The 17267-nt window shown below is 37.6% G+C and overlaps 1 protein-coding gene across 1 annotated transcript in view; it reads right to left on the bottom strand.

The window, feature by feature from the left end:
* ADAMTS3 (ADAM metallopeptidase with thrombospondin type 1 motif 3) overlaps positions 1–17267 on the bottom strand; it is a 233873-nt gene that overhangs the window by 196311 nt on the left and 20295 nt on the right. Inside the window, exon 3 of the mRNA XM_036414250.2 lies at positions 12362–12768. Coding sequence (XP_036270143.1) covers positions 12362–12768 — 407 coding nt within the window. The remainder of the gene's footprint in view (positions 1–12361; positions 12769–17267) is intronic.

Raw genomic sequence — 17267 nt, 5'->3', positions numbered from 1 at the left:
ATTTTATAAAATGTAGGCAATAGGAAGCCATGCTGATCTATATCTGTTTTTGTTGTCTAATAGGAGTAAATTAATTTAAAAGGCACACTATGCTGCTACTATTGTGTTGAACTCAGTGTGGGTGGAACTCAGTATAATGTTGCCTTGCCCCCTTTACTTGTTCTATGTGGGAAAAAGAGGAGAGGGGAAAATGAGAGGAGAAAAAAATCTAGTTATAAAAACCACAGCAATGAAACACTATTCAGGTTCACGAATTTGATTTAGATGAAACCTTAGAAAACTTAAAACTTTCAAGTTCATAGCACTCCTTTCATTTGTGAAACTTACAGAGAAACCTAAAAACATCAAAGAAATATCTATAGTTCACTTTTCAAAATAGTAATCAATTCTCTATTGCAATATGCACACCATGCAGTCTGTCAATATTAATTCATTGAGGACATACTTTATGCCAAATATTGTTTGAAACCCAGGGGGGAAAGTTCTTATCCTTAGTAGAGACAAACATGCCTCCCCAAATAATGGCTACAAGTAGGATTTAAAACACTGATATTGTATAGAATGACTAGGGTTTCTGTTTTATCTAGAAGGGCCAAGAAAACCCATATTGAGGAATTAAATTTGTCAACACCCAAATGATGAGTAGGAATCTTTTAAAGATCTAGAAAAGAATATTCTAAGAAGTCTTAAGAAACAGAACTTTCAAAAGGTCAGAAATGGGGAAAATTTAAATTATTCAAAACTCAAAAGGAAGACAAAACTGGCTGAATATAGTGAACAAGAGGATGATATCAGAGAAGTGTGCTAAGATCAGATCTCAAAGAATAGTGGTTCTGAAAATATCACCTCAGAATTTGGTAGGAATACAAACTTTCAGACCCCTGCACAGATCTACTGAATCAGAAACCCAAAATGGCGCCCAGAAATCTGTTTTAAGAAACCCTCCACAAGAATCTCATACCTTTTCTAAGGTTGGAGGCCTTTTTAACACAACAATGATTCTCAACTCTAGATGCTGTTAGGATCATTTGGAGAAGCATGTATTGTAATCTATTCATGCTGAGCCTTCTCCTGGACCAAATTCGTGCACTCTGGGGCTGGAGTATAGGAAGCTAAATATTTTTAACAGCTCTTTAGTTGATCATGATAAACAATGATTATTGGAACTACTGACATAAGATTCTTAAAAGTCATGGTAAGATTTTAATGGGAAGTGACTGAAGGCTTTAAAGAGAGAAAAGTTCACCAAATTCAGAAAGATCACTTCAACTTCTATGTAAGGACAAAGAGGGGCAAAAATGGACAAGAAAAAAACAAAACAAAACAAAACAAAACAAAAAGGAGATCACTGCAGTTTCCAGGGAAGAAGTGAGGGTTTGGAGAAAAGTTGTAGCTTTGAAGATTTAATAAGTAGATTCAGAACATATTTTGTAGAAAAACCTCAAGAATTATTTATGGATTTTATTGGAGAGATGAGAAAAGGAAAAAAAGAAAAAGAAAGAAAGCAAGAAAGAAATCTAGCAAAAGCCTAGTTTTTTGGCCTAAGAAACAGTGCCCACACCTATTTTTGGAGGAAATCGTGCAAGGGTGGCTGTGAAGGGTTAATCTTCCGACCCAGTTAAAATTGAGATGACTATTAGACATTCAAGTGGAAAAGCTGAGTAGGCAGCAGGATACCCTCAGAAGTCTGGAGCTGGGAGGAGTAGTCTGGGCCATACAGAGTCACAATGTATAGATGGTATTTGAAGCCATTAAATTGGAAGAGATCATCTTGGTTGAAAGTGAATATACAGAAGAGAGTGGGTAAAGCATAGAACTGATGCATGGAGAGTACAGGGTTGACTTCTGGGATCCCAGGGAGCATGATGGCCCCAGGACAAATGAAGATCTTGAGGCCTCTGTGTTGTCCATGGCACAGCTGCACACAAGTTGTTGAAAGCAAAGAGATTCAGAAGCTTGAGAGCATTTCTTCATGACCACTGGCTACTGAGTAACTTAACATAACTATCCACTTCACAGTTCCACCTACCACCAGAAAATCTTTAAGTGAACGAAAATAAAAATCTGAGAACCAGACACTTTAAGTGGCATATCCAATTTCACTCCATTTCTGTATTCTACCAGAACATGGCTTGGAGAGATGGCACTCACCGGGAGCTTCCAAAGAACATGTAGACTCCAGGCAAGGAAACCGTGAGAGGAAGTTGTAGTTGTCCACAGTTAATCCAATCTGGGACTGAAAGGTGCTGAGTCAAACTGGCTGGGATTATGACTGGGCAGTGGGCAAGGGCCAAGACAGAACCACACACACACACACACACACACACACAAAAGCTGAAATTCCCTACCAGAGAGAGTTGGTCAGCTGGGAAAAACCAGTATCCAGTGTCATTGCACACAAACATGCAGGCAGTAAAGTTATGGAGTGTGGCACTGAGAACTTGTTAGAAATGTAGCTAGAACCAGAAACTCTAGCAATCCGTGTCCCCACAAGCTCTCCAGGAGATCCTGATGCCCACTAAGGTTAGAGGCCCCTTGGGGAGAACAATGGCTCTCAACTTCAGTTGCATATCCCTCAAATGCAAGATATGAAGAACTCTGCCAGAGAGGTGGCTTCATCAACACAGCTGGCACTACATTCTTATGGTGAGGTAACTTGGTACTTCCCTTTGAGCATGTCCAAGGAACAGTCTCATACATACACAAACACAGTCATGTGCTGCTTAGCAACAGGGACACATTCTGAGAAATCCATAGTTAGGCAATTCGTTATTGTGCAAACATCATAGAAATATTATTATTAATATTATTATATATTATTGTGTGAACATCGTAGAAATCCTATATAATAATAAAGGACTCTGTAATATCACAACCAATCGCAGTAGGCTGCCTGCACATGCGTGGCAGGACAAAAATGGGGCGGAAGTGGGGAGGTGCTCAGAGAAGATGGATGATCCTTTGGCGGGGATGGGAGGGGTGAGAGCTCATAGCACCCCCCTCACCAGTCCTTTACCACCTAACACTCACACTTAGAGCACCCCACTACCCACCTCCCTGGGAAAGGAGCACAGTGCAGCAGGCAGGAGGTTTCCACACTCTCCTGTGGAGCCATGACAGGGCCGAGTCGCAATGTTCTTCGGAGACAGGGTGGAAGTGGGGAGGCACCCAGAGATGGTGGGACCAGCCCAAGGTGACTGGAGGGACTGAGGGTGGGGCTTAAATCGTCCAGAGGGGTCAGGGGCCAGGCCAGGCATGCTGGAACTCTGTGTCAAGAGGTTCGGGTGTCAAGGCAGGGCAGGACCACATGATTTCGTGCACTGGGCTCCTTGTATTATAATAATATATTATCACATAATAATATAGCAACAAAGCTTAGTGCATGTTACTGTACAAAACAACATGAGATTAAATCAAGCACAGGAGAAAAAAGCATTCAATCAAGAGACTCAGTACATATGAGATGTGTAAGGCTGCTGCTGTCCTAACAGGTCATACTGTTTTACAGAAAACTTATTTTAGAAGTAGAAAGAGTTCTCTTTAAAATACTATTAAGTATTATGGACTGTACTTAATTGTATGTGCTATCCTTTTATATGACTGGCAGCACAGTAGGTCTGTGTACATCAGCATGGTCACAAACAGATGAGTACAGCATCACTAGGTGACAGGAATTTTATAGCTCCATTATAACCTTATGGGACCACCATTCTCCATGGGGTCGGTCATTGACAAAAATCTCATTATACAATGCATGACTGTATACTGACATATGTATGTATGTATGTGTGGTTTTTTTATACATTATATACATATACATATACACACATATATTTCTCTTTATGTGATTATTTCCACATTTTGTTAGAAGTTCCTCACAGCCTTCATGAACCCAGAACATATATACTTAGTGATTTAAAAATTAATTTTAAAATGTAGAAAAAGCATTATTAGAAAGTGACCACATCTCAAAGTTTAGAAAAGTAATACTAGTCTATGCCATTCCCACTTCAGTTTATGATTAATGAATAATGGTCAGTGTGATGCTTTGATTTCTTCCTCGGGGTAAAATGCACTGTCCACAAGGATAAATAAAACACCAAATTAGTTATAGAGTCATAGAAAGAACATCAGTCCTAGAATCTCAGGAAGTTTATAGTTAACAATTTTCTAATTTCAGATTCCTGGGCCCATAAGAACCAGTGGAGGCAGTAGATCTGGAATGATTGTTACTGTGTCATAAGCTGAAGGTACAAGTCTATGAACAACTTAATCTTTTTATTGAAAAAATATGAACCAGTGTAGAAAAAGAGTAATTTGTACTCATTGGGAACTTTGACCAGCTAGTGTAAAATGATTCATTACTTAATAAGCATTCTTCTGTCTGGTTTACAAAATACTTCATAATATAAGGGTCCAAAAGGTGGGACAAAAAGAATCACTGATCTAATGCCAACCCACAAGTGTTATGGGAAAGAGTTAAGAAGGTAGTTCTATAAATACAGCACAAATGTAAAAGCATCCTTATAAATTAATATACTTTCAAGATTGTTCCAAGTGCAGTATATAAAATGGGGCCCCTCCCTGAAAACTGTAGATCAGTGGTGAGGGTCTAGGGCCAATATGGCTTGGAGTCTTCCCTCATCATTATGTTAAGTCTAAATGTGGTCCCATAGTTGAAGCCAATGGTGACAATGCATGCAGCTGACCAAATAGAAACAGGTATCTCACAGGGACTTAATTTGAGCTGAACCCACATCACTATGCTTAGTCTGCATTCTTGTCCTGGCAGCCAGTTAATACCATCCTCAGAGCCAGGCATGCACAATAAAGGACTATATGAAGCTAGGCAGGCAAGCATGAAATATTGGCACCCTCTAAGCAAGATCAAGTATCCTGCAAGCCCAAAGGAAGTATTGCCCCAAGATTCCAATCACTATGTTAAAAGCATAGTGTTTCACAGATAATGCTAAATAAAACGTTTCCCACTGTGTTTGGTTGCTAACATTTGCAGAATCTCTCACTAAGTGCTGTTCTTCATTTTCTCTTGGGCTTCACATGCTCAGACTGGGTCCTGCCATGTTCATATGACACCCTGGCATCTAATAGCACAGTCCTCTCAATCTATAAAGAACTTCCACTTAGGGACATCACCAGACAAAAGTAAGCCTTCCAGAAATCTCATATATTTAAACTGGGGTTGGCAAGTCCTATCACTTCATTTTAAAAAAATATCAAGCTTTCTTTGATAATGCCATTTAATTAAAAAAATGAATTTTCCGGTAGTTTGAGCTAGGGACCCACCATGCCCCTTTTATCTCTATCTCACGTCAACAGTTTCCACAAAGTTATAGAAAATGCATACTCTTGGTTGTATGTTTTAAAAAAAAACCCTCTAGTATGAAAAGAATGGATATAAGATATAAGATAGCATATTAACCACCATCACCTAATGAAAAAGATATGAAATGAACAAAGTTGGGAAGACTATGAACAATAGTATAGCCAAGCTAATGCCGTAGGATTCTTAGTCATTCTCAAAAATTTTTTTTAAAAAAAGGCTCACTCTGAGATTCATAATTTAAAATATTTGATCAAATGTAAAGCTTGAGAGGAATGTTAAAATTGTGACTTGTGTCTGGTTAATTCCATTCTAGCCAGGATATGGCATCTATCACACTAATAAGGAAAATGTTTCCTAAAAATTAAGAGGTTTGCTGCATGGTGCACTGAATGATCAAGTGTTCATTATGAGAAACCTAAGTATTGTAATAACAACAGTAAGAGGGCAAGCATTGTCACTATATCTTTGTCAACACTGAAGAATCTAATAAGTGGAGAAATATATTTTCACTTCATGTTTCTAAGTAGAACCTCCGGAAGAACTTTCTATGTGGCAGAGCTCTATATACGATAAATAAGATGGAAAGTAGTGAGCTTCCCATCCTTAGAAGTCTTCAGAGCAGAGGTTGGAGTACCACACAGAGAAAAATATGATAAAGGAGCTCTGTATCTGGTGGAGAAGATGATCTGAAAATTACAGGATTCTCACCAAGGTATTCACTTCAGAGAAGAATTTTTCCACAAATTAGATCACGTTAGGTAAACTGCAGTGTTTCTTACTTTGTAACGTTAATTATCATTATTAATCACAAAATCTTGAGGACCAATAATTACAGACAGAAAAAAGAGGGTACTGTAGTTAACAATCATTGGTTTCCTAGGAGCCAGACTGTGTGAAAGAAGCATTCACATTCTCGGTAAGGTCTTGCTAAAACAGTCTGGTTAGGTGCCTAGAGCTGAAACAAGGTTTCACTCCATTGTTCCTCAGAACTTCAGGGTCTTCTAAATCAACATGTAAACCTTGAAAACACAGATATCCCTCTTATCCCATCAATAAAATGCATGACACCTATATACATGTTCCACAGAAGGAAAAGGTGAAAGGTGAAAGGTGACTGGCCATTAGTGATCAGGTTCTTCTCATAAAAAGCAGATGTTCAAATGTCAATATCTAAAGACCAGCGCTAGAAAGCCCTCTTTTCTAAATCCATGATAAATAGCTGCAGAGTTTATCTATTTTTAGTATCAAACACTTCATTTACTAGATGAAGCTGTATTTACAATCACTGGTCAAATGTTCTCAATCCCAAGTATACTATTTCATAATAATTTTTTAAATAGACTTCTTAAAAAATGCCTCTACAGACAGACTTTCTGAAAGAGGCATGACAAGAATATGGTTTTTTTTTTAATATATTTTATTGATTTTTTTACAGAGAGAAGGGAGAGGGATAGATAGTTAGAAACATAAATGAGAGAGAAACATCAACCAGCTGCCTCCTGCACAACCCCCACTGGGGATGTGCCCACAACCAAGGTACATGCCCCTGACTGGAATAGAACCTGGGACCCTTCAGTCCACAGGCCGACGTTCTATCCACTGAGCCAAACTGGTTTCAGCAAGAATATGTTTTTGAAGGTACCAAATCCCAAAGCAAAAGTCTTACAACAAGGAAATCTTAAGGTTGCTTTCTTTCTGAGTTAGTGAATGAAGACTTAATTTGGCCATGCCCCAAACCTAAAAAGCATAATATATCTCCAGTATTAACCAAATGTGGATATCAGATATTTTAGAAAAGAGGTTCTGTTTGTGTTTCCCAAATTGTTAACCTAAAGTGTCCAAGACCTCCTGCCCTAACAGTGATGGTTGCTGTTAGATGTGTCAGGAGTAGTCTGGAAGGAGAGTAAGACAAGAAGACAAGGAACCAGGAGGAGGAACATCTCACACCTTGCTTTTTTTTTTTTTTTAATATATTTTATTTATTTTTTTACAGAGAGGAAGGGAGAGAGATAGAAACGTGGATGAGAGAGAAACATCGACCAGTTGCCTCTTGCACACCCCCTACTGGGGATGTGCTTGCAACCAAGATACGTGCCCTTGACCGGAATTGAACCTGGGACCTTTCAGTCCGCAGACCGACGCTCTACCACTGAGCCAAACCGGTTTCGGCTCACACCTTGCTTTTTAACCAAGGCCTTTCTTGAGTTTATCCATGTTACATATTATTTTATTAGATAACCACTAGTGATTTCATAGGATGGAGAAATTCCAAATGTTAGAAAAAAAGTTGAAAACTTCTGTCCTAGAACAGCTCCCTGGATCAACTCATGAGGAAATCACTGTACTGGATAACTCAAAAGAACCATCACCAGTCAGTTCTTCCACTCCCAACCAGTTTCCTCTAATGATAACCCAGGAGAATTAACAAAGCCATATTGTTCAAGCAAGCCTAGAAAAAATCCAGTTTCCTTATGTTATGAAATATATGCCATAAATTCTACTAACCAAACAATCCTTTATTTTGGCAAATTTGTAGACCACAAAATAGGATTGTGAGATGCCACTACTGCCAGGGGAGATTTAATGGTGTCACAGAGCAAATGCCAGGGATCTGTGGAGGAAAGAAATCTATTTTCAGCTGGGATTCTCAGCCAGAAGTGTCTCCCCACTGAGAAAAGTGTGAAATGCCTGCCATCACCCTGACTGTTGACCACTGGACCCTCACCTCACAAAGATGTAAAAGCAAAATGGTAAAGCATGTCAACCCCTCCAGCCAAAAACCACCAGGAGCTCATCGACAGTGGACAAGCAAGGTTTATTGCAAATTGCATGGAGGGAGAATGACATTAACATCTCAGTAATAAAAAGTGTCAGGGAAAAAACCCATTAACAGGATGTAGGCTTTGGTTGGGTGATTCGAGGAAGACCCCAGAAGAGCAGGTCTTTGTTCTAGATTGGATGCTGTCAGAAAGCTGGAACACATCTATGACTGAGTATCTCAATAATTCTTTTTTTTTTTAATATATTTTATTGATTTTTTACAGAAAAGAAGAGGGAGGGATAGAGAGTTAGAAACATCGATGAGAGAGAAACATCAATCAGCTGCCTCCTGCACACCCCATACTGGGGACTTGCCCACAATCAAGGCACATGCCCTTGACCGGAATTGAACCCGGGACCCTTCAGTTCACAGGCTGACTCTCTATCCACTGAGCCAAACTGGTTTCAGCTCTCAATAATTCTTACCCATAAGTGGGATACACAAGAGCAGGAATAAAGTTGTAACTGTTAAAGAATTAGAAGTCACTCATAAATGGTAATCTTGGCAAAGACTAGAAAAAAGTCATGCTAGACAGGAACAGACATTGTTCTTGGTCACACTAGGTGAGAATCATTGATTCTTTGTGCAGAAAACTTTTATGTTGATTTCAGAAATATAAAGAATCATATTTTAGTTATTAAGCATGTCTAGATCACAGTCTAGACCAGGGGTGAGGAACGTTTTTTCTGCCAAAGGCCATTTGGATATTTATAACAACATTTGTGGGCCATACTAACTTATAAACTTAAAAATTAGCCTGCTATATTTGATCCAACATTTAATTAACTCACCCGTAATGCCTTGGCAGGGCCAGACCAAATGGTTTCATGGGCCTTATATTGTTTGAAGGCCGGATGTTCCCCACCCCTATTCTAGACCATGACTCTGGATATATCACTCCAATAATTTCTCTGCCCTTTTCAATGTTAAAGTACCTTTCCTGTAATCATTTTGCACAGTTACCTGGAATAGGGTATTTTGGTCAAGTTTAGGGTATCCAGAGGGGTAAAAATAGGTAAAAGCCTTTGCTTGCTTTTCAAACTATCTGTGGTGAAGAAAGAGTTTCTTTCTCCCCACTTGACCTCATACTAATAATTTCATAAATACAATAAAAACTAATTACTAGAAAAAAATAAAATAAAATAAGACCAAAAAAAACAAACCCAGGCCCATTTTTTATTAGAACCAACACAAATACAATAACTGCCAAATTGCTATATAAGTTTCTATATAATGTCTCACTTGCTATATTTATCTTGTCACAAACATTCAAAAAGGAATTAACCTTTATCCTTTTTAACTATTTCAAAAAATCCAAGAGGAAGAAAGACTTCCAAGCCCTTTTTATGTAGCCAGTATTATCCTAATTCCAAAAACAGATAAAGACACTACAAAATAAAATAAAAAATTACAAACCAATATCCCTAAAGAACGTAGATGCTAAAATCCTCAAAAAATATTTGGATTCAGCAACACATTAAGATCATACACCATGATCAAGTGATATTTACTCCAGAGATGCAAAGCTGGTACAGTATTCACAAATCCACAAATGTGATACATCAAAAATAAAATGAATGCTAAAAATCACATGATCATATCAATAGATTCAGAAAAAGCATTAGACAAAATATAGTGCCTGTTTATGATAACAACTCTCAGCAAAGAGGAAATAGAGAGACTATACCTCAACATACAAATTTACAACCAACATCTTATTCAATGGGCAAAAACTACAAGTGTTTCCCTTAAGATAAGGAACACAACAGAGTTCTCCGCCTTCACCATTCTCCTTCAAAATAGTACTGGAAATCCTACCCACAGTGATCAGGCAAGAAAAAATAAATAAAAGGCATCAAAATTAGAAAGTAAGAAGTAAAACTGCCATTATTCACAAATGACATGATATTATACACAGAACACCCTAAATACTCCACCAAAAAACTTCTAGATTTAATAAATGACTGTGGCAAAGTAGGATACAAAATTATCATCCAGAAATGGATGGCATTTTTTTACACCAATAATGAACTCTCAGAAAGATAAATTAAACAAATAACCCCAATGACCATTGCAACAACAACAAAAAATAATATACCTGGGAATAAACTTAACCAAGGAAAATCATAGGACATTGAAAAGAAAATGGAGGAAGATACAAACAAGTGGGAGCATATACCATGTTCATAGACTGGAAGAATTAACATCATTCAAATATCTACCCAAAGCAATCCCTATTAAAATACCAATGGTATAGTTCACAGATCTAGAACATTCCAAAAATTTAGATGGAACCAAAAGGAGACCCCAAATAGCCTCAGCAATCTTCAGAAAGAACAACAAAGTTCTTTATAGTTTTGATATCAAACTATACTACAAAGCCATTTAAATTTAAAAAATAGCCTTGTACTGACAGAAGAATAGGCATATAGACCAATGGAGCAGAATAGAGAACCCAGAAATCAACCCATGCCAATATGGTCAATTAATATTTGACAAAGGAGGCAAGAGCATACAATAAAGTATGATAGTCTTGTCAATAAATGGTGCTGGGAAAATTGGACAGGTACATGCAAAAAAAAAAAAAAAAAGAAACTAGACCACAAACTTATACCATGCACTAGAATAAACTTAAAATGGAAAAAAAAAAAAAAGGAGACTTAAATAAAAGTTGCAAAACTATTAAAAGTTTCTAGAAGAAAACTATAAAAGTCCTAGAAGAAAGCATGGGCAGTAAAGTCTCAAAACATCTCACATAGCAATATTTTCACCAATACATCTCCTAGGATAAGAAAAATGAAGAAAAAAAATAGGACTACATCAAACTAAAAAGCATCTGCACATCAAAAAAGCCACCAACAAAATTAAAAGGGAACCCACTCAATGGGAGAACATATTCACCAACGATATATAAGGAATTAATTTTCAAAATATATAAAGAAGTCATACAGCCGAAACCGGTTTGACTCAGTGGATAGAACGTCGGCCTACAGACATAAAGGTCCCAAGTTCGATTCCAGTCAAGGGCATGTGCCTTGGTTGTGGGCACATCCCCAGTGGGGGGGGGGGGGGGGGAAGGAGGGAGCTGATGGATGTTTCTCTCTCATAGATGCTTCTAACTCTCTATCCTTCTCCCTTCCTCTCTGTAGAAAATCAATAAAATATCTTTTTTTTTTTTTAAAAGAAGTCATATAAACGGTCCAATTTAAAAATGAGCAAAGGACTGAATAGACACTTCTCCAAAGAAGATATACAGATGGCCAATAGACATATGAAAAAATGTTCAACATCACTAATCATCTTAGGTATAGAGAGGATATTGCAAAATATTCACAGTACTGGTGGAGGACCAAGGTTGAGTAATTATAAGCAGGAATGTAAGGAATATTTTGAGAACTCTTAGAAGCAGTGGCAAAACAAAGGGAATAGCTCTGAACTCCCAAGAAACAGCAGCCTGGCAACCATAGAAAGGAAAAATGGTTGCTCTTTTTTAAACAAAGACTTGGAGTCAACTGTGCATAGAAAAGGCATAAACATTGACACTCTTTTCAAATAACATCTGGGGATACAACACAAATAAAAATATCTCATATCTGCAGAGTGTACAAAGAAGGGTCAGTTACTATTGAATTCAACCTTAAAACTAAAGAGCAATGTATGGGTATTTTACTTCAAGATAAAGGAAAAAAATGAATCAAAGCTACCATACAGAAACAACCACATAAAGTAATGCTATTTGAACAAATTGTGACATTAAGATCTGCTCATTTCCCATTTTAGCATTCTGTGGGGAAATTAAAAAAAATGCTTTCAAAATTCTTTCTTTAAGAAAATACCCAAAGTTTCCACATAAGAAGTGTAATATTATCATTTTGGAGTTATCTATGTTCCTTTAGAAAGTTTTCAGAGTGCTTTGAAGAAATAAGGAAATAAAATTCCCCAATGTAACACAAGTGAAAACATAAGCAAAAAATATTAAAATAGCTGTCTTTTGTTTCTTGGAATAATGTCTCCATGTCAAAATTGAGCCAAAGCACACATCTTTGACAGTAAAATGTGTTCTACTGCTTCCTCCTGAATTTAAAATATTATAATGAGGCTTCCTTTCCACCTCTACCTTCCAAACCATGCTGGAGCCATGGTACACTCCCAAACACCTGCAAACATATACACACACAAGAGGGAATGAGTCTTACCAGACCATCACAGTTGTTAATGGCAACAGAGGTTCCTGGAATGTCCATGATGTCACCCACGTAAGCACAGTTAGTCTGCAAAGGCTCTGTTTTCCAGATTCTTTCAGAAGCACTTCCTGGTTGACGGTCATTAACTGGGTCGGTTATATTCCCAGGCACCGGAGAGGTTTCTTGCCATTCCACAACAGCCCCAGGAGCTATGAGCTGAGTGTTGGGCTTTAGTCGCAGATGAAAATCTCTTCCAAATGCCGTGATATTAAAGAACAATTGCTCAGAGTTGGAAGACACGTCCCTTGTTGACCTCTTTTTGTGATTTGCAGAAAGAATATGAGAGAGATAGTGTCCTTCTAGATTTGTGCTGACTGGAGTCACCAGCTCATACTCTTTGTGTCTCTTTATTGGTGAATCTGTGGAGTGAAAAATAGAATTGTAGGACCCTGTGCAACAAGAGAACACAGCACAAGCATAAAGTGCCCAACTCACAAGACTGCACTCTCAAAACGCATAATGAGTATATCTCTGAATTATCTCTTAGGTATTACATTTCTCATAACTCAAATCATTTCTCAAATGGCCTGAGGCAACTGTGTTCAACAAATCTTTTTTTACTTTTTAAAAAGGTTTATTATAATGCATATCTCATTTATATATTTAAGAACATGAACGTAAGTTCCCATTAACTGCATCTGGCTTGCTTATAATCAAGACACATTCCCAATTATTTCTGCTTAACTGACACATGCTACAAACTTTAAAAAGTTTCTGTTATGTAGAACTTTTTTCTTTTTATTTTAATATGTTTTCCTATAAGAGTAAAATTTATATTAGTTACAACAGCTACTCTACATTGCATATACCATGACCTGTAATTTACACACGGTAGTACATAAACATTTTTTCCATCATAACAACCCTAACAATCATACTTCAGAGATGAGGAAACTGAGAATCATGAGGTATGTATACAAGGTCAAATAACTGTGAAGCTCAGATATGGATCCAACTGCTACTCCCAAGCCCATATCCTCATTCTACAACATCATGCCATGTCCCATAAATCACAGAACATTTTCAGAAAATGAGGAAATAAGTTAAAAAAAAAAAAGAAATAATTATCTATAAATTGAATATGCAGATATTACTAGTTAGTCAAGAGCAAATGGCATTGTCATTTTGCAAAGTATTCCTTACATGGGACAGACACTCACTTGAGTATAAAAGTGTATTTGGGATCCACCTGACAACATGGGTGGCCACTTACATGTTAAATTGAATTTCAAAATTAGAACTTAATTCCCCTAGTTTAGCCAATATTATGTCTGCTAAAATGAATATTATGTCTGCTAAAATGCAAGCATCTTTGGGAAAGATAACACACTGAATGAACCATTTATCCCTTAATAGAAATGGTTTTGAAGGCAGAATACAGTGGATACTGAAGGAAATAAGGGGGCAACAATGAAAAAAGAGGCCCAGCTAGTATGGCTCAGTCATTGAACATTGACCTATGTACCAGCCGGTTATGGTCAGATTCCTGGTCAGGGCATATGCCCAGGTTCTGGGCTTGACCCTCAATAGGGACATAAAGGCAGCCAACCAATTATTTTCTCTCATTATTGCTGTTTCTATCTCTCCCTCTCCCTTCCTCTCTGAAATCAATAAAAATACATTTTTTTAAAAGAATGAAGAAAAAAAAACAGAATGGAAAAAGAAAACATGGAAAGGGAAATTTGAGAATATAAATTAAAGAGTTCCTCACCTTCAGAATTCTAATCTAAGACTAGTCCAATAGTGTGTTAAATTACCTTAAAAAATTATATGATTCATAAATACTGTTCACATATAGGAACACATGTCATTCAATAGAGACCCATAATTGAACCTACAATCTATAATGTTAAATATCCTTATAGAATCACTATGTTTTCATTATTTTCCCTGATTTTTAAATATATACTTCAAATGATGTGTAGAGTACCAGAAGACAAATGAAGTCATTTTGCAACTTGGAAATTTCTTGAGTGCATGTTTGTAATTATTAGGCCACTTGTAATGACCAATTGATTTAAACAAAATCTCTCTCTTTAAAAATGGAGAGTAAGTAACCTGGTTGTAAATATTCAATAGGCAGAGGAGTAAGACTGTCCTAGCACAGAAAAAAAGTGAAGCCCAGTTCCAACCCTGGAGCATAACTTTGCCACCCTGTACCATCGGTGCTCCATGTCATAGCCAAGGACCAATAGTAGATATTACTGAAAGCACAGGTACAGAGGTTGGTCTCCCTGCAACCAAATCTTTGGTGAATACTTTTGTAAGTTCTGGTTCAGGGAAAGAACTTGAAAATTTAGGGAATGAACTCAAGTGTTGCAGGAGTGGAGTGACAGAGGGGAAAGTTCCCATAGTAAATGAATGATGAATCAGAATCTTGGATGTGGGACTGACAAAGCTTACCCCCAATAAATTCCTTGGGGATAAGAACTCCCCATTCAACCTGGCATTCCCGATGTAATCTAATAGCTGATTTTATACTTGCGACAATAGAATGTATTTGATGTGTGTTAAGGTGGTAATGCAGGTAACTAAAGAGCCTTTGCTTTGTCTAGGCCCGTGGTTGGCAAACTGTGGTTCGCAAGCCACATGTGGCTCTTTGGCCCCTTGAGTGTGGCTCTTTTACAAACTATCACGGCCTGGGCGAATCTATTTTGAAGATGTGGAGTTGGAAGAAGTTTAAGTTTTAAAAATGTGGCTCTCAAAAGAAATTTCAATCATTATACTGTTGATATTTGGCTCTATTGATTAATGAGTTTGCCGACCACTGGTCTCGGCTGCTCTACACTCTGACTTATTATCCCAGGCCCTTGAGCATCTGGCTGCACCAATAATCCCAGTTATAACTCTTTCTCTAACCATCTATTTACTGTTCCATGGGAAGGAGAAAGTAATGCTTTATTTTAATGTATGGATTTCCCATCTCTGCTGAAGGGAATTCACACAACCAAAGTCTAGACAATATACTGATGCCTGGATTAAGTGACTGGAGAAGTAGAAAATCTAAGAAGACTGCAGGGAGGCTCCTCCTCACCCAGAGCCTCACCCTTACAGTAAACCATGCATTCCAGATTCCCTGGGACGGTCCCATGTTCCCTGTCAGACAGCACATCCTGGAATTTTTTTCAAAATAAAGATGGTGTATTGCTATAGAGCTTTGTCATCTCTAATGCTAAATAGTAAATCATTGCTAAAATGTGCACACAAGAAACATTTCTGAAATTAAACCCTGAGTGAGTCCATTTCCAGGTGGAAATTAAGGTTATTAAGGGAAAAGATGCACTCAGTAACCTCTCAGGCTACCTTCCCTTGATGGTAAGCTGATGAACTGACACAGGAGCTACCCAATTATTTGCCATCTATTAGAATAAACGCTGGACTGCCCTTTGTGCTCGAGAATATATCAACTCTAATTCTCACAACACTCGCAGTAGGTGTTATTATCTTAGATGGCCTGTCACTAGCCAGCAAGGAGCCAAATGAAAATTTCAATTCTGATCATTTTGAAACTAAAGATCATGCTCCTATGCTCTTACTCACTTCATCTTACTGTCAACTTCTAATTTAAAATCTGATTTATAAAGAAAAACTACCACAAGAATGATTACGCTCTGCCTACCCACAGCCAGTCAACCAAATTTTCCTCTAGTGTAGCTTCAAACATTTTGGTAAAAGGCTCTTAAATTCTCAGTCTTTGGGAGGGGGGAGGAGGGTGATGGGTAAAGCTCAAAGATATCAAAAGTATTTAATCTCAGTAAAATTACATAAGAAAACTAAATCATATCCAATGTTACTTTGCTGCATACAGAAATTAGACATTTCACAGGCCCAAATACTTCTGCAAAGCAATATAGCCTATTCATATAGTTAAGGAATGAACTACAGTGTCAAAAAGCAACTAGTTAACATATGAACCTGAACAAATTATTTTTCCTTAGACTCAGTTTTCTCATTTGCCAACTGAAGGTTAGTAATAATACTGTGTTTCCCCGAAAATAAGACATCCTCCGAAAATAAGACCTAGCGCATGGAAAGATAAGACATCCCCTGAAAATAAGACCTAGTGCAACTTTGGGAGAAAAAAATTAATATAAGACACTGTCTCATTTTCGGGGAAACAGGGTAGCTCCAACTTCATAGATTTGGTGAGATGATCAAATGAGATTATGCAAAGAAATCAGTAAGGATTAGCTACTTAAATGTAAACTCACTACTCATTAAAATAATGCCCATGCGAATTTCAATATATGAAACTATTCAAATGTCAGCTGAGGTGGCTGAAGAGCCATAGCAATAGATACATAAAGGTTTTGTGGCTACTAAGTTTCACAAGCATAGAGGGGCTGGGACCACTGTAAAGCCAAGTTGTGCTATTTATCCAAGCATGACTCAGATACAGTGAATTTTCCACAATTCACTGGCATCAGTGCACGGATGGCATCAGTCCATCTCCTTACTGTACGTATATATTTTCTTCAACATAACCTAAGAGCAAACCCTCCACTGTATACCACTTCCTAGCCCCTCTTGCCTTTGCAAGAACAGTTTCAGCAATTGTCCTCTCTCTCTTTTCTGATCAATTTCCCCAAATCACTAAATCATTCCCACCTGCAAATAAATAAGCTGCCATATTTCCCATCTCTAACCAAACAAAACTTACTTGATGCCACATCCATCTCTAGCTAATCCATTAATTCTCCCCTTTATACCAAAACACTTCAAAAATTTACTATATTAGATGCCTCCAATTCCCCTCTTCCCATCCTTGTTTCTTTCTCGAATCCACTCCAATTAGTCCCTTGTGTAGGTCACTAGTAACCCCATGGTGCCGAAACCATTGGGCAAGAGTCCACCTTCA

This window comes from Pipistrellus kuhlii, unplaced genomic scaffold, assembly GCF_014108245.1.
Source record: "Pipistrellus kuhlii isolate mPipKuh1 unplaced genomic scaffold, mPipKuh1.p scaffold_m20_p_1, whole genome shotgun sequence".
Classification (NCBI taxonomy): Eukaryota; Metazoa; Chordata; class Mammalia; order Chiroptera; family Vespertilionidae; genus Pipistrellus; species Pipistrellus kuhlii.
This window is presented reverse-complemented; position numbering and strand designations above follow the sequence as displayed.